At 38.1% G+C, this 24,638-nt stretch overlaps 1 protein-coding gene and 1 long non-coding RNA gene across 5 annotated transcripts in view; one reads left to right on the top strand and one right to left on the bottom strand.

Moving 5' to 3' along the window:
• Positions 1–24,638, top strand: part of LOC309513126 — a 284,332-nt gene that overhangs the window by 68,359 nt on the left and 191,335 nt on the right. The gene's annotated exons all lie outside the window — the stretch shown is intronic.
• The window catches only part of cyth1a (cytohesin 1a), a 73,431-nt gene that overhangs the window by 3,294 nt on the left and 45,499 nt on the right, over positions 1–24,638 (bottom strand). For 2 of the 4 annotated variants that reach the window (XM_082186450.1, XM_082186451.1), the window contains exons 2-11: positions 16,567–16,649; positions 13,990–14,054; positions 13,524–13,590; positions 13,322–13,440; positions 10,802–10,882; positions 10,508–10,620; positions 9,510–9,658; positions 7,011–7,123; positions 1,847–1,925; positions 29–97 (exon numbers count right to left, since the gene is read on the bottom strand). In XM_082186450.1, the coding sequence (XP_082042576.1) occupies positions 29–97; positions 1,847–1,925; positions 7,011–7,123; positions 9,510–9,658; positions 10,508–10,620; positions 10,802–10,882; positions 13,322–13,440; positions 13,524–13,590; positions 13,990–14,054; positions 16,567–16,649 (938 nt within the window). The remainder of the gene's footprint in view (positions 1–28; positions 98–1,846; positions 1,926–7,010; positions 7,124–9,509; positions 9,659–10,507; positions 10,621–10,801; positions 10,883–13,321; positions 13,441–13,523; positions 13,591–13,989; positions 14,055–16,566; positions 16,650–24,638) is intronic. The other 2 variants (XM_082186448.1, XM_082186449.1) reach the window with 1 other exon arrangement.

The raw sequence follows: 24,638 nt of genomic DNA, 5'->3' as shown, positions 1-24,638 counted from the left end.
GTTTAAACTGCAGGAAAAGACGTTTTACCGGTTTCTTGTCCTCCACTTCACGAATGCTGAGGTTTTCCAGAGGGATGATGCCTCTCGGTTCTTTATCCTACATGAAAAGAGACACATTAGTTTGTGTTTATCATTATTTCTTTAAAAAAATAAATAATAATTGACCGATAGTGTGTGTGTTCATATTAGACCTGCACGATTCTGGATAAATTGAGAATCGTGATTTTGTGTGTGTGTGTGTGTGTGTGTGTGTGTGTGTGTGTGTGTGTGTGTGTGTGTGTGTGTGTGTGTGTGTGTGTGTGTGTGTGTGTGTGTGTGTGTGTGTGTGTGTGTGTGTTTCAAACACAGATCATGATTCTTTGCATGTAATTTTCAGGAGGTTCTGATAAAATGTTAATTGCCGCAATCAATTTAAAAATGATTAATTGATTTGAAGATTATTCAATGACTCGCTCATAGAAACTTCACTTGTTTAATGACTGGATGAATCGTAGTTTTGCAAATAAATGCTGTTCTTTTGAACTTTCTATTCATCAAAGAATCTGTTTTTTTTTTTTTTTTACATAACGGTTTTCAATATGGATATGTGTTGTAATAAATGTTTCTTAAGCAGCAAATCCTCATATAAGAATGATTTCTGAAGGATCATGTGACATTATATTTGATACATTAAACTACATTTATACATTCAATAAATTATATTTGACAATATATTAAAATAGAAAACAGCTGTTTTAAATTGTAATATATTTAACAATATTAGAGTTTTTTTTTAAGACGAGACTAAATAAATAAATGTAATTTATATTTATATATATACACACTACTGGTCAAAAGTTTTAGATCTGTACGATTTTTTATGCTTTTAAAAGAAGTATCTTCTGCTCACCAAGACTGCATTTATTTGATTAAAAATACAAACAAAAACAGAAATATTGTGAAATATTATTCCAATGTAAAACAGCTGTTTTCTATCTGAATATACAGTAAAGTGTAATTTATTCCTGTGATCAAAGCTGAATTACTCCACTCTTCAGTGTCACATGATCCTTCAGAAATCATTCTAATATGATGATTTGATGCTCAAGAAACATTTATGATTATTATCAATGGTGAAAACAGTTTTTTACATTTTTATTTCATGATGCTTTGATGAATAGAAAGTTCAAAAGAACAGCATTTATCTGAAATCTAAAGCTTTTGTAACATTAAACACTACCATTCAAAAGTTTGGGGTCAGTAAGAATTTTCATTTTATTTTTGGGGGAAATAAATAAAATAAATCAATACTTTTATTCATCAAGGATGAGTTAAACTGATCAAAAGTTACAGTAAAGACATTTATAATGATAGAAAATATTCTATTTTAAATAAATGCTGTTCTTTTGAGCTTTATATTCATCAAAGAATCCTGAAAAAATGTGTACACAACAGTCTTCATCACTGATAATAATAATAATAATGAATGTTTTTTGAGAATCAAATCATCATATTGAATGATTTCTGAAGGATCATGTGACACTGAAGACTGGAGTAATGATGATTTGATCACAGGAATAAATTACATTTTAAAATATATTAAAATAGAAAACAGTCATTTTAAATTGTCATAATATTTCACAATATTCATTTAGTTAATAGTTTTTTTATCAAATAAATGCAGCCTTGGTGAGCAGAAGAGACTTCTTTTAAAAACATAACAAATCTTACCGATCTAAACCGTTTGACCAGTAGTGTATATAAATAATTTTTGTTATAGGGAGACTATAATGTCTAATAAGACAAATATATAAGACAAATGAACATGAATCTCCTACTGCAGCGTGACATGTTCTTCAGTACTTACAGTAGTGTACTCAAAGTAGTAGAGGCAGTTATCAGTGAGGATGAACCACCGTCTTTTCCAGGTTTTGACGCGTCCTCCTGAGGAACAAAAGATGAGCGTTAGCTTTAGCGCACGAGCCGTCAGACGAGCAGCTGAAGAGTTGAGCGGCAGAGGAGCAGACAGACAGACAGACAGACAGACAGACAGACAGACAGACAGACAGACGGATGAACAGACAATGAGCTCTTCTACAAGCCACTCCATGTCCAATGAGACCCAAGCACAGCATTCCTTACCAGCAGCACACCATGCTCAAACCAGTCCATCAGTGATCCTCCACCACCATCACACACCACCTGACAGCTGCTCTTCCTCTGACACATCCCTTCACTTCCTAAACACCCCCCGATGAGGGACCAGGGGAACCCGTGTGATGCACACGTATGGGTGGGACTATGAGAACACATCACTTCAGGGCTCTATCGGTGAACCTGGACCACAAAACCAGTCACATGGGCCAATTTTTTTGAAATTGAGATTTATACATCACCTGAAAGCTGAACAAATAAGCTTTCCATTGGTCGAGATACAACTATTTGAAAATCTGGAATCTGAGGGAGCAAAAAAAATCGAGACATTGAGAAATCTCCTTTAAAGTTGTTCATTTATGTTGTCGATTGTGCTGCATTCACTCACACACATACATTTTTGATATATTTACGGTGGGAAATTTACTAAATATCTTCACGGAACATGATCTTTACTGAATATCCTCATGATTTTTGGCATAAAAGAAAAATCGATAATTTTGACCCATGTAATGTATTGTTGGCTATTGCCACAGATATACCCGTGCGACTCGAGACTGGTGACGTGATCCAGGGTCACGTATGGTGATGTTAGTAATCTGCTATCAGGCTGAGCTCATTTCTCCTCTCTATAGGGACTGCAAGGTAAACACTGGTCTCAGTGACCCGAGGATGACCTCTGACCTCTGCAGGGACACCTGATCACAGTGGATGATGCCTTCACAATTAATAGACAGTGTAGTGCAACCAACATCACGTTTAACTAACTGTGTGTCAGCAGGGTAGATGATGCATAACATGTCCATAGGCATTTTTTTTTTATCATTTATTAATCATAACAAAATAAAAAAAGGGGGAAAAGAAGAATATAAAGGGGAAGGTGTTTTCCCATCTATTCAGCATTTCCTTTCCACATTATAATGTAGGCTAGCTGATTCTGCAGTAAAAGTACTGTACAAATATCATATGAAATCTCTCAATGAATATGAGTTCATAAAATCTGCGTTCATATTGACTATAAAATGGCCTGTCGCGATTATTGATTAATCGTCTGATTGCGGTTATTTGATCTTATTGCAAATGTTTGAGATAATTGTGCAGCTTAAACTTCAAATTCAAATAATTAATATTTTAGCAATAAATATACAAAATATTATTCTGAAGGATCATGTGACCGGCTGCCGATAATTCAGCGTTGCCATTACAGGAATTAATTACATTTTAAAATATATTAACATTTTATTATTTTACTGTATTTTTGATCAAATAAACACAGCCTGGTGAACATTAGAGACTTCTTTCAAAAACATTAAAAAAACATAATTATTTTAAAAGTTTGACCATTATTATATTATATTATATTATATTATATTATATTATATTATATTATATTATATTATATTTTGAGAAATATTTTAACTTTCAAAATATAATTTCCACAGAAGTAAATATATTTTTATGGGCTTATTTAAATAAATGTTTCCAAAGTCAAATATTTTAAAAACCATCAGAGAAAAATGTATGATCGTGACAGGCCTAATGCTATTTACAGTAGTTTCAGATGTGATCCGGCACGGCACACAAGCAGGGCATGTCGACCACCCTAAAGCTTCCCTGATCCTGATCCTGATCCGAGTCCTGGCATGAGCGGCACACACACACGAACACGGATCAGAGTTTCTGAGCAAGCTGATTGGCTGAGTTATGGGCTGTTATTACGGTTGTAGAGCAGAAGCCGGTCCACAGAGGGAGTGAGGAGGACTGACACGGATACAGCGCTGGGCGATGGATGGGCCTTCCTAGTCACATCTCTCACGAGACAACCGGAAGCTACAGCAATCACACGTCTCATATTATAATCACACTTCAGATTAGGGTGCAATTCTCACTATTAACCAACTATTAACTAAGACTTTTGCCACAATAAACTCCTAATTACTGTTTATTAATAGTTAGTAAGATAGTCAAGTTCAGGAATTGGTTCAGATTAAGGGATGTAGAATATGGTCATGCAGAATAAGGCATTAATATGTCCTTTATAAGTACTAATACACAGCCAATATCCTAGTAATATGCATGATAATAAGCAACTAGTTAATAGTGAGAGCTGGACCCTAAACTGAAGTGCTACTGAATCTATTATATGAATGCTGAGGTTTTACTTTGGTATCAGCCTTAGTGAAGTCAGTCTGATCCATCAATTGAAACCCACCCTCACCCAGCATCATAGTGGTGAGTTCGATCTGACCACATACATACACACACACACATATTTTCCTCAGCGCTGCAGTCCAGCATCACACATATACACACACACACACACACACACACACACATTACGTAGAGCATGAAGAATAGCAGTCTTTGGTCCAGGTGCAGTTTTCTGACTCAGTCTAAACGGATCAAACACCACCTGAATGTTCACCAGTCCAGCCATTGCAACCATTAGCAGTGAAATGACTGAACATCATATTTAAAGGAAGAGTTCACAGAGAAATGAAGTCATTTTTCCCCAAACAGAAGATTTCCTTCTTCCATAAAACACAAAAGAGGACGTTTTGAAGAAAGTCCAAGCTGCTCTTTTCCACAGAAATGGGGGTGGGCGAATATGAGCAAAAACCTGTGTCACGATATTAGTCATTTTATTTCACTATAACGTTATAAATATATATATATATATATATATATATATATATATATATATATATCAAGATACAGTTATTTTGCCAAAATTCAAAACATCAAAATTTTAGATACAATTGAAATTTCATAATTTTCGACACCAATAATAGTAGTCTGACTAATGCGAGTAGAAGCTAATTATAATAAACTAATATAAATATAAATGCAACAGAAAAAAATAACATACAAATGGAATAAATAGTGTTTGAAGTTTTTCAGGTCTATCAAAAATATGAAATATTACAGATAATGAATAAATCAAATAAACCTGCGTAGTATTTTCTGTATGAATTAAAGCTACAAAAGTCATTCAGTCGAGAACTGTGGGTGATTTTCTCTTTGTATTTTTGTTTAATTAACATTATTTTTGATTAACATCGACAGGCATCGGGTTTATTAGGCTGCTGTCCCTTTAAGACCGAATGCACAGATATAATGAATTGACACAGTATATGTTTATGTTTATTCTAGAAATAATTGACTGCGTTTACAAGGACACTCACCAATAAAGGCATTTTGACACGATTTTTTAATGATTAAGAACGATAAGACGCACACGAGCTGTTGAGCACCAAATGAATGGTGTAAAATGGCTTGAATGTTTAAAACTGGCAAGACTTAAAAATGCATGCTGAATTGCTGATAAAAATAAAACTTTCATGACAGCACAGCACTGCAAGCTCACATTAAACTCGCCCAATCGCCCACCCCTACTTCCAATTTTTTTTCATTTTTGGGTGAACCATCCTTTAATCTTATGCGTTTAATTTTCTTCTGTTGCCGTTTTCATTGGTGTTTGTTGGGCTCCGTTCAGACTGAGAGGAAGCAGAAAATCCTGCAGCTCCCAAAGTGCAAACGACACTAGAGAGAGAGAGAGAGAGAGAGAGAGAGAGAGAGAGAGAGAGAGAGAGAGAGAGAGAGAGAGAGAGAGAGAGGGAGAGAGAGAGAGAGACAGAGAGAGAGAGACAGAGAGAGACACCACAGCAAACAGAGAGAGGTGCTCTTCAATACACTGGCCACAAAATCAAAACCCAAGCACCCGCCACCATACAGAGACAGGGCGGCACGTGGACGAATCGCTGATTCGATGGATAAAACGAGCCGTCAGACAAACAAATGAAGGAACATGTAAAAAAAAAAAACTAGAGTGAACTCATGGAAGGACGAACCCCATGGGAAATAATGACCCTACGGTGGCTAATAACAGAAACAGGGGACAGGAAGCAAGGCTTGATCACCAAAAAGCACCCGAGAGCGGAGAGATGAGCGATTGTTTGGGAAGAACAGGTGTACATACCTCCTGAGGGAAAGACAACAGCCAAAATCATGGGAACAAACAAACAAATGAGGAAGAAAAGGAAACAAAATAATTAAATTAAATAGGAAAATCATACTCCCCACATACGCTGCCTTCTCTGATCAAAGAAAGGAACTGTGAGTTACAGAGGAACGCTCCAAAAACAAAACAGGGAATCAAAGTACAAGTGTACACTGGAATCAGCAGACATTCAATTCACACTCATTTTCCTGTCCGTTTATGTGGAAAATATCTCTTTTCAGGACCTTTTTAGGTCTATAATAATAAGCATGTAGTACATCAATACAGAATCTACTTTGTGTGTTTATCGCATTTTACAGTATTCATGGATGTACTTGTAATGAGTATAATTCATCATAATTCAAGACGTTATAATGTATTATTCTCATTAGCGGTGTAACCGTGAAGATTAAGTATTATATAGGAATTCCTGAAACTTCTTACGAACAAGTTTCTGAACAGGCTTATAATACTTTATCTATAGAGAGTGTCCATCTCAAAGTGCAGTTTCTCTTACGCCTCATGACAGCGACAGCTTGGGATATTGATTCCCAACGTCCAAATCGAATTAAAATGAAGTCGTGCAGCTGATTCATTTTATCAGCTGCTTCATATGATGTGATACTGATCAAAAGATACTGATCCATCAAGAGTGAAGAGGGAAAGATGTGCTACTGTATAGTGTGTGAGGATCATCAGATGAGCTTATAGGAGTGTGTGTGTGTGTGTGTGTGTGTGTGTGTGTGTGTGTGTGTGTGTGTGTGTGTGTGTGTGTGTGTGTGTGTGTGTGTGTGTGTGTCTCTCAGGACACTTCTTATTCAAATGTAGGTGTAGAGAATATGCACATAAGTGAGATTGTGTCATGTAGTCCCACTCACCCAGTTTGAGCAGCCAGCCCTCTCTGTCCGGGTTGAAGAAAGTGTGTGTCAAGTCATTGCCGTCATCCTCTGGGATTTTGAAGGGCTCGTTCTTGATGCTGTCATATAGGTTCTGTAGGAGTCAAAGCAAAAGACTATGAAGCTCAAAAGATGAACAAACACACGAACTCCACCTACAGAACGGCCTCAAATACCCTTATAAGGAGAGACAGATAACACTATATAAAGTATATAAAAAAGTTATTCATTGTTGGACAATATCATCTAGTCTACAAAGTGGGTCCAGCAATGAGCTACAATTTCTGCCCATATATATATTTCATTTTTATAATTTCAAATGTCACGTTAGAAACGTTCATCAATCACACAATCTACACATCGCTATTGGACTTTTCCTGTAAACAAAGTAATTAAAGCTCAATTCTGAACATGTTTTCTTTCATTTCCTGCTATTCTGTTCTGCTCATCCGTGCCATTTGTTACTCTGCATTTTAGTAATTTAATCATGTACATTTATTTGCATTTGCGTCCTCAATTACACCTGATGGGCGAAGGAAGACGAATTAGAAAATGTAGACCAATAACCCCTTTGAGTATCAGACTGTTACGGTGTAAACCTGAGAATCATTTTCTTTGCAGGTGCCGTGTCCGTGTAACGCTTCACAGCTCAGCTTTAGGACCATACAATGCAAATGCACAAATGAACAATTGAAACCAGACGTTTCCTGTTGTTTGGTTACATTATCAGTGGATATTTGCCTTTTTCTCCCTTTGTTTAAATTTTACTTTTGCTAAATTTTGAGCTCAGAAACAAACATTTGAATAAATGAAATCTAAACGATTTTAAATTTTAAAATTGTTCGTGTAATTTAAGGAGGACCTTTTTCACCTGAAGTGCCATAATTTTATAATGAATAGTCTAACTGTGCTAAATTATAAGGCAGTCTCGGATTGGCCAATGGGAGTAGCTGGGAAAAGTGAAATCCCGGTGGCCTGGGCACTGATTTGGCACATTCCCCTTGTTTGTATTTCCCGACTTATTCGTTCTTACTAGGGATGCACCGATCCACATTTTTTCACTTCCGATCCGATCCCGATACCTGAATTTGGATATCGGCCGATACCGATACTATTCCGATACCAGAGCTGTGTTTGCTTTAATATTATTATTATCATTATTGTTTATTTTATATGATGCTGAAATAAACTCCTCTCAACAGGCAAGTATGATATGTAGGCCTACATATTTATGCATGTATGGTAAGTATAAGGTCAGAAAAGGAAGTCAGAAAAACAGTAAATCCTGTTAACAGGAAAAATCCCATTCTGAAAACAAATATGCAACTGTAGGTCATGTCAATATTTATTACATTCCCAAAATGTCAAATACTTGAGTCTTGAAATATAAGAAAAGTGCAAGTGTAAACATCTTACACACACACACACTATCTAAAGGGTGATCCTCGCTCCGATGCTGTAACTCTCTCGATGAATGCTCGATCAACATCAGCCATGTGCAAACAGACAAGCGGATTTCGCCTCAGACGCGCGTCAATTTCGCTTCAAACTTTTGCTTTTTACGAGCGTCAATTTCGCTCTGGGCGCGCGAATGGATTCAAAATATTAAAGCGTCCAACTAGACGCGGCAGACGCGAATTTGACGCGCTATTCGCGTTTGGTGTGAACGCACAGTAACGTGGTGCTTTTTTAAATGTTTGATTGCATTCGTTGTGTTGTACGACGCGAGGGAGCTTCAACGAGCTCTGAATTACGGCTTTGCAAACATTGCATTTTGCTGTCTTGCTCTGCGGTTTTTCCAGTGTGAAGAATTTCCACACAGCGGCCGCAAACTGCGGAATGGATTTCCTGAGCGGTGGCGTGTCTCATAACTCTGTGTCTCATTGAGCCGCGCCTCCGTTCAGGAAATCCATTCCGCAGTTTGCAGCCAGCTAGCAGACTAGCCGGCGGGAATCACTTTTGGAGTCATTTCAGCAGACAACGTTAAAGCGCAGACATGACTCAAGGATATCGGATATCTCCGCAGGTTGGATCGGGAAAATCCGATACGTGAATTACGCTGGTATCGGTCCCGATACCGATACTGGATCGGATCGGCCCCATCCCTAGTTCTTACTTTATTTTATTAATATACTTTATACCCTTGTTCATTTTGCACGGTACAGTACAACCCCGAGATCACACCACCGCGCAAACTACACGATGAAAAATAGAAAAGCGGTAAGATTTCATTTGTTCAAATGTTTGTTTCTGAGCTCACAATTTAGAAAAAGTATCTATTGATGAAATACACACACAAAAAAAAAAAAAAAAAGATTTGTGAAGCGTCACATGGACCGTGCAGTAAGTGATTTGTAAGAAGCGCGGTTGAAAGTGAATCGGGATCAGGGACAAAGATAGCACACAGCGCTACAACACTAATACAAACACAAGAATATGAACACATCTACAGACGTCAGTAGAAGTGAGAGGAGACCAACCCTGAGCAGGTCCTCTGGCAGGTCTCCTCCCTCATTAATGCCTCTGTTCATGGAGATGAAGCGCTCCACTGGGGGCTTGTCCTTCACGTTTGGGTTGTGAAGGCTGGTGTTCAACATGATGATGGCGAAGGACAAGATGTAGCATGTGTCTGCAAAACAAGCAAACAAGCAGTTCGTTACAAACATCCACAATGACATTGCTTCTGATTCAGCATTTTCAAACACTATCATTTTCAGAGGCACACTGGCCATTTATTAAATATTTCACTCTCATAACTCGAATGAATGCTAATGAGGAGAACTGTGGAGTTACAGAGGGTGATCGTGACAAGAACAACGTCCTGGAAGGAAGAGAGTCGAATACATCTACAGCAAATAGGCCAAAGAGAGAACATAAAGGGTGTGAATGTGTGCAGGATTTTTACATACTGCTTGCATTACACAATAAAAGTTGATGCCATTTGCCAGGAAACTTTCATTTCAACTATATTTACATGTGTTGTAAATATCGGCTATTGGTAAATTACATTTACCAATGTCACGTTTGTGTGTGTCTAATTCGATAGATCTCAATTTGTGAGTATTACTAGGGAAAGCAGTATTGGTGAAACACTGCTCATGTTTCTTGGAAATGACAACTAGTGGTCGAAATAGGTACTGCAGTCGAATTAAAAATACGCCTCCTGCTCCTCAGACTGGACGGCGCTCACACGGGTCGCCAGTTTAAGACACGCAACAGGAACGAGCGCAACGGACAATGAAAATTGGCAACGAGTATCACAAACAAAAACAAAAACAAACATTCCAGCCTGGAAATGCACATTTCAAAGTAAAATAACTGGCTGTAGAAGTGTTTTTCAGAGAAACGAGTATGAACTTAGCATGTTTCCTCAATATATGCAAACATATTATGGTATTTTTATGCTTTGGTAGAGTGAAAAGGTTACATCCAGCACCTTTAAACACCGAACCCAGACTACAACGTTCAGTAGACCCACCTGTGGACTGAAAGACTCCCGGGTTGCACTGGCAGTAGCGCTGGGCAAACGCCTCCATCATTCGGTCAATCTTCTGTGCCTCGCCAGGAAGCCTGAAACTCCAGAGGAACTGCCTGTGTGGAGACGAACATCAGTGATATTAGGTCTGACCAAACATGAGAAGGATATTTCAAAATCACAGCTGATAGGTCAAGTGGAGAACACTGTTTAATAAATGTATTAAACCTTTCGTAAATTTCAAACATGCACAGGATACATATTATTTACAGTTATTAACAACTACACTAGTTTTACCTGAGAGCCTGGACCAGGTTCAGATCAGTGAACTCATGCAGCTCCACAAACGCATGAAGGACCTGGAGATTCAATTCATCCCTGTTGAACAATGTGGAAATGAGAGCAAGAGGTAAGTATCAGACACTTTCATCCAAAGCATCTTAATGCCAGTTCACACCAAGAATGATAACTATAAAGATAACTACAACGATAATTATAATAGCATTCAGACCAACGGACGATGACGTTCTGTTTATTATAAGCGCAAGCTGTAGTTTTGTCGACTGTCGCTTTAAATGTTCGAGCTCTTTTAAGCAGGATGGATTCTGATTGGCTGTCAATGTTTTATTGTTCATCAACTGGGAAAAAAATTAATAAAAAATCAATTTTAAAAAGTGATTCCAATGATATAGTTTCTCTGTCCCGTTATTGTTAGTTGTGGTGTAGATGATCTTTAGAACTGTATCTTTATCATTATCGCTAATGCTATGAATGGGCCTTTATTGGAGTAACAGAAGTTTAAAGGGATAGTTCACTCAAAAAATGCTGCCATCAATTCCTCAAGTCGTTCCAAACCCATAAGACCTTAGTTCATCTAGGTCTATATCTATATCTATATCTATATCTATATCTATATATATATATATATATATAATGTATGTGTGTGAATAAAAGCCTAAATTTAATCTGTTCGTCATAAGTATAGATCACGCCTCTTCAACAGTTTTGCATTAAAACACTCTATTCATATTGATTATTTTTTCAATGTCTTCATGAACATTTCAAAACGTGAAAGTTTTGGTAGAATTAACGGAAAGCTCTCATATTTCATTACAAATATCTTCATTTGGGTTTTGAAGATGAACAAAAGTCTGAGAGGTTTGGAACGACATGAGGGTGAGTAATAGATGACCATATTAATTTATTAGTGCACTGTCCCTTTAAGGAATAATTCACCAACAAATACATATTCTGTCTTTTTTTTTAACCACTCATGTTATTGTATGGCTTTCTCTCTTCCATGGAACACAAAAGGAGACATTTTGAATAATTACTGCACTTTTACATGCAATAAGAATAAGCAAATGTGTCACTTATGTGGTCTCGTCTATAGGTGTGTCCCAATTCGCATGCGTATGCACGATTCAGTGATGTTTTTAAGTATAAATAGTGTGACTACATAGATGAGTACATAGTGCACAAGTGCGTCATTTGGGTCGCAGCTTAAGATTTACTCAAGACAAAGTGTATGTGAGATCATTCAGCACTGCATCACTTTTCGAAACCATGACATTTATCCTCTGCAAGCGGAGGATGTGATATCCCACATGGGGAATGAGGGCGATCTCATCCTCTCTACACCCTTTCCCGGTGATCTGGTGACAGTCCACTCACGGGACACAGCACTGCAGACCCCCCTCCCTAACAGAGGAGCTGAAGTGCTCAGAGACACAATCTGATCTGCTGTCACAGAAAGCTCTGCTCTCCGTTTCCTGAGTGTTTCAGCAGCCACACCAAGACCCGAGGAAGAACAGAAAACAAGGAGGCGGAGGCAACGAAACCCAGGATGAGATCGAGAAGAAGGAATTCTTGTGCAGACGCAACCAAGTCACTAGGTGTTGCCCAGTGAACTAGAATAACATGTCTGAATTTCAGTCCTGTTTGAGTCAGCATTCCTTAAAATATGAAGAGTCTAATGAGCTTAGAGTCCGGATAAAAGGCTAATCAAAGACAGATGCGGATGGGATTTACAGGACAATCCACATTATCCTGTCTCTCAGCAAATTACAGTGGGAAGATGACACTGGTTTCCAGGAATTAACCAGAAGGACCAGTTGATAGGTGGATTTAAAGGTGTAGAAGAGATCTAATACCATTTCCATCCTCAGAAGTCGAATTTTTACACGATATGCATTTTGGTGAATTCAACATTTATAATATTTTATTGATTCGGATTTTAATTAGATAGTATTTAGATAGCAATGCAAATATACAACACCAAAGCAATGGACTTGACATATAAACTTTTGAGACACTTCTGGGTTCTAAAACCAATGCTCGGCAAAACTTATGAAAATCCAGTCATTTCAATAGAAGTCTTTGCGATTTGGAATTTCCCGTAATGGCGTTTCTCCACACATATTTCACATCCTGTTCACGTTCTTCATGCAGACTCGTCGCGTTGACCAACAGAAAGGTGCTTGGTTTGAAAGTGACTTGTTTAAGTAGTGCTTTGTACATCACTACTCTACTGAAAATGGATGATAGACCTTTTTGCCAGCGATATTCACTGAAATTTCACTAATGTGACCATGCCTTATAGTACCAAAAGTCACAAAGCACTTAGATATCTCTAAAACTTGAAAAAAATTGGCATGAATTTAACAAATGATGATGCAAATTGCTGCAATATAATTATAATATCACTATTATTACTGTTTTATGTAAGTTCATTTTCTATTTTAAAGGCCTGTGACCCCAATCGCCTCCACCAAATCATGTGCTGGTTGCAGTATTTGTACTAATAATCACACACACCTCTCTCCCAGGTAGTCTCCTATTGCAGTCTTGTTAAGACCTTCACCCTTGTAGAGGAACCGTGCGATGTCTTCACTGGTGTTCTTCAGAAGGTCATTTTCAATGAGGAACTGGATCCCCTGCAAACACACACGTTCAAGGTGTTTAGCCTCTAAGACATATGATACACATAGATACACGCTTTAATAGACTGCTTAATCACCTTTTTGGGGTCCATGTTGAATTTCTTACGGCCCATTGCCACTTGTTTGTTCCTTTGCATGTTTTTCCTGCGGGGGACAATGATCAGTAGATTATAAAACATAACTCATGATGTTTATTGTTTTATACCCTTTTACAAAAGATGTCATGAGGTTTATTTCATATGCTTCATAATCTCTGGCTGATGGACCCAAAATTTAAACACCTACTGCCTTGAACAAAAGAGGTCTTGTGGAATCCAAATGGGATCGGGAATTGCAATTTGGTTCTCATTTTGAACAACACAAGTTCTCTGGAAATACTGTGACTTCAATTTTCTTGAATAGTTTAACAGCTTCGAATAAAACAGGATGGGTTGACATTCAAGAAGATGGTGTAGCTAGATGCTAGGCAGATTTGACCTCACGCATGACTCATCAGTGGAAATGAAGTGTGTATGAGTAGTCTGTGAGGGGACGTCCACTCACCTCTCCTCGGTGGAACCCAGGTTCTCGATCTCACTGGTCACTTCGGCTATCTCATCCTTCAGACGCTGTGGAGAGAGGACATGAGAGGGTTCAAATCAAACGAGACTCCAGAGATAATTACGTCACACCATATAGTGGTCAATACAGATGAGAAATGAAACAACATGAGATCGCGACAGAGCTCGTAATAAAACAAGAATCAACATAAGCCTGGCTTTTCAGAGATGGCGAGAGTACCGTGAACTTAAGGAAGTACTATGTCTATTTATGGGTTTAGCTACAGTAAAATCTTCAGCTAGTCAGTTTGAGATGCTTTCCATCTAAACTGGTTATATCTTTTAAGCCTAGTAGTGAATGTTTTATGAACAGTAGGACAATCTCCCCCTTTTTTTTTTTTAGGTATGAGAACGAACCATGGACCACTACAAGAGAGAGTATGGTGGCACTCTCTGCATGTGTCCTGTCCCAGCTCACGAGGCCTGACATTAACGGCTCAAATCTAATTCCAGCGGATGAATCGTTTGCTCTAGACGGCATATATACATGACATTAAAGGAGGACAACTGGAGAACGGCCCCAAAGTAAAGACTACAGACATCAGAATTGGATTATTTTACCATGTCTTTGGGGAGATTAATGGTTTTAGGGCAACAGGCCTGTCTCTTCTGCCAAGAGTTTAGTGACGGTCTGGAGCCGGGCTGGTCCTGAGGTCACACAATGAAGAGTTTTCCCCTCCTCGTATTCATTTTCAGCTGGATGGTGGTGAAACTCGCTCTCAAGTGTTTGTCAAGCTCAAGTAATATCTTCCTGTTTGTAATTCACTAGCAAAGAAAAGCCTGTTTTTGTCTTCCACAAAACCAGAGAAAACACACATTCCTCAAGACGTCTGTCCTCCCTAAAGGAAAACTGCCTCAAGAACAGAACCACTTTTGTCAGAGGACCTCAAGATGTAGAAATTTGGTTTGCAAAGGGGAGGGAAGTTGTCTTAAATTTGTTAACAATGTAAACGGAGTGTGCTAGGAAATTATACATTCCCATGGAAAACGAAAGGAATTTTAAGTGAGTGTATAGTATGCTGGAGGTCAGCGCCCTGACAGATCAAATCCATTTGACTGTGTTATAGTAGTAGAGCTGAAGTGATCAGTGTTTGGCTCATGTGTGAGTGTCCTTTTCTAAACAAGTCCACCCTGTTCCTGTCAGCTTGAGTCATTTCCTTTTTGGACTAACGGTGTTCATACTTGGTGAATTACGAGTCAAATTCTTATACCACAAATATTTGTAGATTCCTTAAGTTATTATAATTATTATTATTATTATTTCAGAATAAATCATTTTCACATCTTATATAGCAGATGTGGGATAATATTAAATAATAATATAACTAATTATTTATTTTATTTTTATTATTTTTATTAATTATTTTGTTTATTTCTGTTTATTTTTTTATATTTCTCTGTTACTATATATTTATTTTTATAAGTATTATATAAGTATTTTTTGCATTAAGAAGTGCAATTACTAATAATATTTGTTTGTTTATTGTAAATTTGACAGTAAATCACTTAAAATGAACCATCATTATTAACAACAGTAAATATTCCACTCTTATTAAATTGTTATTTTATAGTATCACACTGAACTGACCGACAGCTTCAGTGATTATAAAATGAATGTAAAAGGAGATAAAATTTCGTCGTTCGAGAAGAAAAGCTTGTTTTTCTTGAGACTTTGTTAATTAATTCTTTTTTTTTTTCTAATAGGGAGTGGAAATGGTGCTCCTCTGCCGCCATCTACCGGTTATAGTGGTAATTTCATGTTTTTCTTTTTTTTTTTAATAAAAGCGTTTCATTGCCATGAAGTTTTAGTTTCCTACATCTTTAAACTTTTAGTTTTATAAATCATCACACTACAAATAATATTAAAATTGGATCTTTGAAGTGCTGGAACAAGTGTAAAGCACTTGAAAGCCCTTAAAGTGCTTAAATTCCACTCTTAAAAGGTTGTACGAACCCTGAGATGATGTAAAACAAACATTCTGCCACAATACCATGGTTACAGTTAGCATCGCTACATTGCTGGATGGTGAATGTTGATGATTTGTGGATTGAAAAGCCTTTAACAACATTTGATCTGATATCTATGGTTCATAACAGAATTCTGCGCCGAATTTAAATGCTTTTGCACTAGATCTCTCTGCGATGTTATTAATTCTTCTGTGAATTCAAACGACGTGTAGTTACGGTGTAGCATGATCGAGAACGGCCCGCAAGTAAACGGTTTCGTTTCACTTTTGTTTAGGTTGCATGTTTCTCATATGCAAAATAAAAGGCAGCTATTATCATTTGGCCAACGTGCTGATGGCACCAATGTGACCTCAAACAAAATTTAGTCGCACCGGCGGGAAAAAAGTTAGCAAGAAGCTACCATTTGGTCGTAGTCTGGAGCCCTGAACTGCAGATTATTAAATGAATAAGCCAGTCAAATCCATGCATGAATTGTAATATAATATAAAGCGTGACTGACTTTTGAATAGTGATTTCGAGTTGAATAAATGATTCACAGCAGTTCATTATTTACCTGAATGTCGTCCAGCAGCTCCTGCTTTCGGCGGCGGATGTTTTCCAGTTCTTTCTGCTCCTCAGGCGTGAGGTCGTCAGGCACTGAGAACGAGATAAAAAAAATATGTTTTTTTTTTCATAACCAGTGTCCTAGGCTTACTTTGAACCGAAAAGAAATATTAAACATTGATCTGAGCATATTTTAGTGATGATATGGTGAAATGAATACAGATTAGTGAACGAAAGGACTGTGAACAGAATCGATAGGACACAATATTACCCAGCAGCATCTTTACAAGCACACACGCATCAATAACCAACAAATGACTGAAAAGAAACGATAACCAGGCCTGATTTCCTTGTCACAAATATCGTAATGCACTATGATATCGTAATTGGATCATGAGCAAAACTACTCCAAATGTGCAAGAGACACCAAGGAAATAAAGAGATCCGTAAATACTTGCAAATGTCCTCAAACTGATCCAAAAAGATAAAGCACAAATCAATCAAATTTTTGATTGAGACTCTTTTTGAGTCGCAGTAGACCGACACACTAGCCTGAACGACGCCTTCAGCATCGCAGAAATGGGCTTTAGTGCTCTCTAGCCAGACGCCTCAATCACAGGCACAAACTTTTATTCACCATGTGACTGTGAGATCTCACCCACAGCATCCTCCTGTAGCCATGGCAACCCATCAGTGCTTCAAACCCCATCTGTGAGGGTGCCGAGAACAAACACTCGTCACCTCACAGCATCCCTCTGAAGAAATATACACTTGAAATTAAATGGTTCATACAGTTAAATACAATTTGCCTACTTTAACATTCAAAACTCAGTTTCATTTAAAGTCCCCAGTCCACCAAATCATTTAATAAAACTAAACTGTATAGTTTTAAGTCACAGCCGTGAGCTTATTAACATACAGTACAGGCCAAAAGTTTGGACACATTACTATTTTTTATGTTTTTGAAAGAAGTTTCTTCTGCTCATCAAGCCTGCATTTATTTGCTCAAAAATACAGAAAAAAAAAAAAAGTAATATTGTGATATATTATTACAATTTAATATAATTGGTTTTCATTTTATTATACTTTAAATTATCATTTATTTCTGTAATGCAAAGCTGAATTTTCAGGATCATTACTCCAGTCTTCAGTGTCACATGTGACATCCAGTCTATCACATGATCCTTTAGAAATCATTCTAATATTCTGGTTTATTATGAGTGTTGGACACAGTTCTGCTGCCTAATATATTTGATGAATAAAAGATTAAAAAGAACTGCATTTATTCAAAAAAAAAAATAATAATTTCTAATAATATAAATCTTCTTTACTATCACTTTTGATCAATTTAACACATCCTTGCTGAATAAAAGTATTGATTTATTTCAAAAAAAGAAAGAAAAAAAATTACTGACCAGTAGTGTATATTGTTGTTACAAAAGATTTCTATTTTTAAAACACTTGCTTCTTTTTTTATTTTTTTATTCATCAAAGTATCCTAAAAAAGTATCACAGGTTATGAAAAAATATTAAGCAGCAGAACTGTTTCCAACTTTGATAATGAATCATCATATTAGAATGATTTCTAAAGGATCATGTGATAGACTGGAGTAATGGTCCTGAAAATTCAGCTTTGCATCACAGAAATAAATGATCATTTAAAGTATAATAAATTGAAAACCAATTATTTTAAATTGTAATAATATATCACAATATAAAAAAAAATTTCTTCTGTATTTTTGATCAAATAAATGCAGGCTTGATGAGCAGAAGAAACTTCTTTCAAAAACATTAAAAATAGTAATGTTTCCAAACTTTTGGCCTGTACTGTATGGCCGCCCACATTATCGCCATCTATTTAGTATTCAGCGGCGACCCTCCTGGATAAATTACAGTGTGTGAACTATGCCAATACGTGGAGGTCAGGGATTCATTACAGGTATTTACATATATCTCTCTAAACAGTGGTTCTCAACCCTGGTCCTGTTTGAGACCACAGTATATAACACTTATACACTAATTTACATTATATAACACAAGTGGATTTCAGGAAAAAACTAAATGCTACAAATGTGTTGAATACAGTCCTTTAAACTAGATTACTGCATTAATTAAACTAGATTTTCTGCATTAATCCAAATTACAGAAACAGAGAAAAAACATCCAGATTTATGGGAACCAAATATTTCCATGAGAAAAAATTGTACTCTAAAAAAAACACATTGGAATTACGCCTGTTTTCTCAACATCAGAGGGAAAGTTTATGACGCTAAAGCAATTTAGTCACCAATTTAGAAAAACGTAATACTGCGCAAAATGAAATTTAGACCTCTAAAAGCTCATTTGAAAAGAAACTCTTTTATTTAACAATGTAAAAACCCTTGTAAGTTCTGAGAGTCTGAGGGAAAGATATGGTGAACCACTTCACACACAGTTGGATGATGGAAAACCCCTCATATGCAAGTGGCAAACACACAGTTCTGCTTCCTCCAGCAATGAACAATGAAACGAGGTGAAGAGAGAGCTCAGTGTTCACTTTTCTCGAGAAACCCACATGAAGAAAATGAATTCACTGCAATGCCAGAGTAGGATGGGCTCCCCACACAGGTTCTTTCCCGGCGCTGCCTAAACATCTTATGGAGTTTTTCCCTTGCCACAGTTGCCTCAGACTTGCTCACTGGGGGCTGTAATGTCTGGTTCAGACAACACAATATTTCTGTTTCGAAAGTCACTGTGTCAGATCATGACTCCTGAAATTATTGTGAGTTGTGGGTAGACTGAAAAAAAAGATTTATACGAAACACCTTCACTCTCTTCCAGTTTAGAAAAGTGAAGCAGCCAATGTCCCAATATGCCACTGGCATCTAGCCTACTTAATACTAATTCCAGTACTTTCCAGGTTGCTTGCTATCATTCTCCAGAATGCATCCCGTGGTCATCCCTTGAGAGATCATAATAAATGCAGGAGTATTGTTTCAATTGCATTATTCCACCTAGCCGCACCAATACCATCGTCTCCCTTTCGTTTTGCCATGTTTGAAAGCTGTGTATGGAGGAGCTTCTGTGCTCCTATTGGTCAGCGTCACAGATGTGATGGAACCCGTCATTGAGGACCGAAATAAATCATGCTAGTATACCTCTCATGACGTCGTGAGCTTCACAGATGCGCCGGCGCCACTATGACACACTATACAAGATAAAACTATTGATTCCGGCATCCCAATGCCCATTGTCGAATACGAATCATTAATGCATGCCGTTAAACAATATGAATTATAAAAAGCGCTATCTATACAAATCACTTGATATGAATTAAGACAGAAGTAGCACAACCTATCAAAAGCTATCTGCTGCAGCTCGAAACTGATAAATGGGTCAATCTCAAAATTGTAGGGCTGCAGGATCAGATCAGGTCTGGAATTGAGTAATTTCAGTGCGACAGATAGTCAGTGGGCTGCTAATCAGAATCACCCACATGCTAATGCCACAACATCCCACACATGAACCCACACATACAGCTAGAGAGACAAGTCACAAACAAAACCCCTTCTTTCTGTCCCTGTCCACCTTATTTTGCAACCTGGAAGTAAGCGGTTCTCGGTGAACGTTTAAGACTTCTGTTTGAGTATCCGCTTAAGGTGAACAACTAGAAGAATAACAAAGTGCAGTAAACAGTAAAACTATTCGTGTTACAAACCAGTATGTCTATGATTGTGATAAGTATTTATAAGTGATAAGTATTTTCGAGTGTTGAAGATTAACCGACAAAGGGCCATGATGTCTTGCCTACATTTTTTCAAGTGGCATTGGGAAGTTTTTATTTATAATGAAGTAGTATGTATTTAGTAGAATGTTTTTAACACATAAACGAGTCATTATCACTTCCACACACAGGTATAGAAATTCTACATTGATAAAAAAAGGGGCGGCAGTGGCTCAGTGGTTCATGTAGATTGTCTACAAACCGGAAGGTTGGTGGTTCAATCCCCGGTTCCACCTGACCAAGTGTCGAGGTGTCCTTGAGCAAGACACCTAACCCCAGCTGCTCCCGACGAGCTGGATCGCCTTGCATGGCTGACACCGCCGTCGGTGTATGAATGAGTGAGTGAATGGGTGAATGTGAGGCAATATTGTAAAGCGCTTTGGTGGCCATTGGGTCTGTGAAAGCGCTATATAAATGCAGTCCATTTACCATTTACCAAAAAAAAAAAAAACTGTGCTGGTATCAGATCAAGACGATACACATCATTTTTGGTATTGGGATGAAAACATGAAAGGTTCATATTCCAAGAAAACCAACATGTCTCTGACTGATAACAGAAACTGCAGATTCAAAGAGCCGAAACCAGCATCTCTCGACTTGCGTCTTGCAATGCCCATGGATCTGGATTTGTAAAACACAGCTCAGCTGGTTTGATCAGGGTATTATCCAGAACAAGCTTTCATTGACCTCGTTTATCATGTGCTTTTTCGCTGACATATTTAGTGTGCATGCTCACATCTCTCCTCTGACAGCAGCAGGAGTTTTCTCTGACCTGTTTCTGTGGTCCTTATTTAAGCCGTAAAGAGTGAAGAGTGTTTTGCTCTGATCAGTCACAAAAGCTGCTCTATAATCGCTCTGATTGAATGGAAGGGTGAAGGCCTTCCTAATGGCAGAGGCACCGCAACCCAGCAAAGAAAAACCACAATTACAGAGAGCCTCTTGACATGAACCCTTGAGGACCGAGCCCAAGCTCCATGCTGTCAGGATTGGCACATTCTTATTTTCCGTCCAGAACCTTTGGAGAACTCTCCTCGCAAAGTCAGGACATTAATACTTGAGGATCTCCTCCTTCAGATTTAACCCAGTTTAACATGTGCCTACGGGAGCCAGGGAGCAAAAAATATGCCCACACCATCACTTCTATCAAAAGCTCAAGAGCTTTAATATGTAACGACTGCGCCGCAAAGAAATCGCAGAGACGTGCATCAGCTCCAACAGAACCTGAGCTCTGATTTCATTCCGGATTATTGTAGGAATATATGACCATCAGTAACGGTAACAAAATTACATTGCTAAGGCAACAGACAACTGGAGACAGTGCTGCTGGATATTGAAAGTAGATGCTGACAGACATTTATCTCAGGGACAGGAGCAAGGAAAGAGTCTTGCAATGCCACCATAAAACACCACTATGGGCACACTACAGACAATTCCACTGGATCCAACCTGGGTGTGCCATGGTGACTATAGCTCAGGGCCAAAAAAAGTAGAAGGTTCCAGAAGGCTTCAAAGAACAGGACACAAGCTGTCAGACCCTCAACTCTAGGATAGTGTTGTCAAAGTACCGGCACTTCGGTACCAAGTCGGTGCTGAAAATGTGTCGATACCAGTATTTCTGTAGTACCGGGTACATTCGGTACCCACTAATAGGAGCTGCTTTAAGTCGCTTCCGTGTTTTTATCTAAGTGCGGGGCTCCAGACTAACTTTTTTACTTGGAGCACTGTCTGTAGCCGATATACACCACAATATATATATAGTGTCTGTGTATATTAAACTGCAAAAAGACTATTTAAATATTAACACTGCATGTTCTGCTTGTCTCTGTGTGAATGAATGGCGCAGGCGCGCGGTTTCATTTACCTCACACACACACACACACACACACACACACACACTGAAGCACGAGTGACGCTCGCGCTGTTTTCAGTCTCTGCTGCCTCACGATATGACATGATGAAATTAATCTCCAGAGCCACTCTGAGAGTCACTTCATGAGAATTTTACCGTTTAATTTTTAGAAAAAAACTATCGTCATATCATACACGTGTACACAGGTCTTCACGGCAACCCGTCAAAATAAAAGTTCGGTTTAACTTGAAGAAATTGACAGAAATAATTAGGCTACTGTACTGTAGATTTAGCTACGTCTCCATGGGATTTTTTTAATAAGCAATATTTACGTTTAAACAGCATGTAGCCTTTAATGCTTACCGTATTTTCCGGACTATAAGTCGCACTTTTTTTCATAGTTTGGCTGGTCCTGCGACTTATATTCAGGTGCGACTTATATATCAAAATTAATTCAGACTGAGATGAACCAAGAGAAAACATTACCGTCTACAGCCGCGAGAGGGCGCTCTAGTTGGCGGAGTTGTTCAAAAGCGAAACCAAGGATGAAGAAAATGATGTGGAATGAGATCGCGGGAGCTTGGTGAACTTGTTTACTGGTAACTTGCTTACTGGTAACTTGCTTGTTGGACTCGCTGGCTTATGTTAATTTAGCCTATTCAGCCTCCCAGGTATATGTTCTTTATGCTATTGTGTAGCTGAATAACTGTTAATGTGTTGCGTTAAAATACCGGACACCTATTCAGCCTGTTGTTCTGTGTAGTTGAATAACTTGCCTTTCCAGATTAAATGTCTGTTATTGGTCTTGGATTTTGTGAAATAAATTTCTAAATAAATGCGACTTATAGTCCAGTGCGACTTATATATGTTTTTTTCCTCTTCATGACGCATTTTTTGACTGATGCGACTTATACTCCGAAGCGACTTATAGTCCGGAAAATACGGTATATGTATTATTTACTTATGATTACCGTCATAAATAAAGTCATTGAATTGAATTTAAGATTTTTTTTCAAATAGTTAAATAAAATAGAAAAATAGTTCCAACAGATTTTGCTGTGGTACCGAAATTGGTACAGAGAACCGTAAAATGTTAATGGTATCGGTACCGACTACTGGAATTTTGGTACCATGACATCCCTACTCTAGGAGGTAGACTGCCTACAGGTAAATAACCCTGGTTCGATCCCCGGCTGAACATGGAGTTTGCATGTTTTCGCTGGGTTGTCGTGAGTTTCTTTCAGGCATTCGGACTTTCCCCACAATCCAAAGACGTTATAGCTCTGTGATGGACTGGACATTCATGCAAGCTGGCCCTTATGGCCCAGCATCTCCGCAATCCTACAAGAGTTTGAATGGATGCAATGTGGCAAATGGCTACTTACTTGCTGGCTAGGCTCGCTCTTTATAACTGAAAAACCCACCCGTGCAGAACCTTAACCACTACACCTCAACTTGCTTCTTTGTTGTTAAGAAAACATTTCCAATGTCTCTGCTTTTATCCACATTTATGTCCTTCTCTCGAGACAATCTTATCTTTCAAATACAGCCGATTCTCTTCATTCAGTAGGATTTGCAAAACACAAAGCCTCTGTAAAGGAGCCACATCTGTCCTGCCAGCTTGTAAACATTAAACATTTACTCAATGAAACAAGTCTGGTCATCAGTCAGACACTTCTCTTAGGCTGTCTCGCCACGTGTGTGCTTTATCCGAATCAGAGTTCCACCTCAATCTAGACCAGGACGATTAATCGAAAAGTAATCAAAACCGAAATGCAGAACCGACGTAATTTTCCCATGTTGGTTATTTCTTCTCTTTTTTTTTTTTACACCATTCTAAACTAATGCGCTTAATGTAACACACACAGACAGTAACTTTACACTGTGAAACATTTGCATCATCAATGCGAGTACCACTGTGAGCACTAGCGGCAGCTGTTTACTATGGTAAGAATGAAACACCTCAGGATTTAGGCTAGAATGTGGCAAATACTTTGCATCTTGTTTTCAGCTCTTTGGTTTTACTTCTCAAATGTAACACATTACACATTCCTTACCTCTGGAACGTTGACCCCACGACAGAAATACTGAGAAACTGCATTCACTTGGATGTATTATGCCATTGTTCAAAGCACTAGACTCACTTTAATGTACTGGGCACCAGGTCTGACCTGCTGAAAAAGGCCGCATTTCCAAGGGCAGCGTGGGACTTCTTGGCGAATGAACACTGATATGACAGTGGGCAGATAATTGATGACTGAACTCCATAAATCAATCCAACTATGCTCTCGATAAATGAGACAATGCCTTTCTTCATGGGGCTTTTCTGCCTGAGTTTGGCTAAAACTGAAAAACATTTCAGAAATCCCATGATAAACATTCCTATAGTGCCTGGAATCAAATACAGTGCATCACAGAATCTTTCTAGGCTCAAACCAACCACCTATTGTCTGTCCTTCTGAACATGAAC

This window comes from Leuciscus leuciscus (genome assembly GCF_965113295.1).
Source record: "Leuciscus leuciscus genome assembly, chromosome: 1".
NCBI classification, from domain to species: Eukaryota; Metazoa; Chordata; class Actinopteri; order Cypriniformes; family Leuciscidae; genus Leuciscus; species Leuciscus leuciscus.
This window is presented reverse-complemented; position numbering and strand designations above follow the sequence as displayed.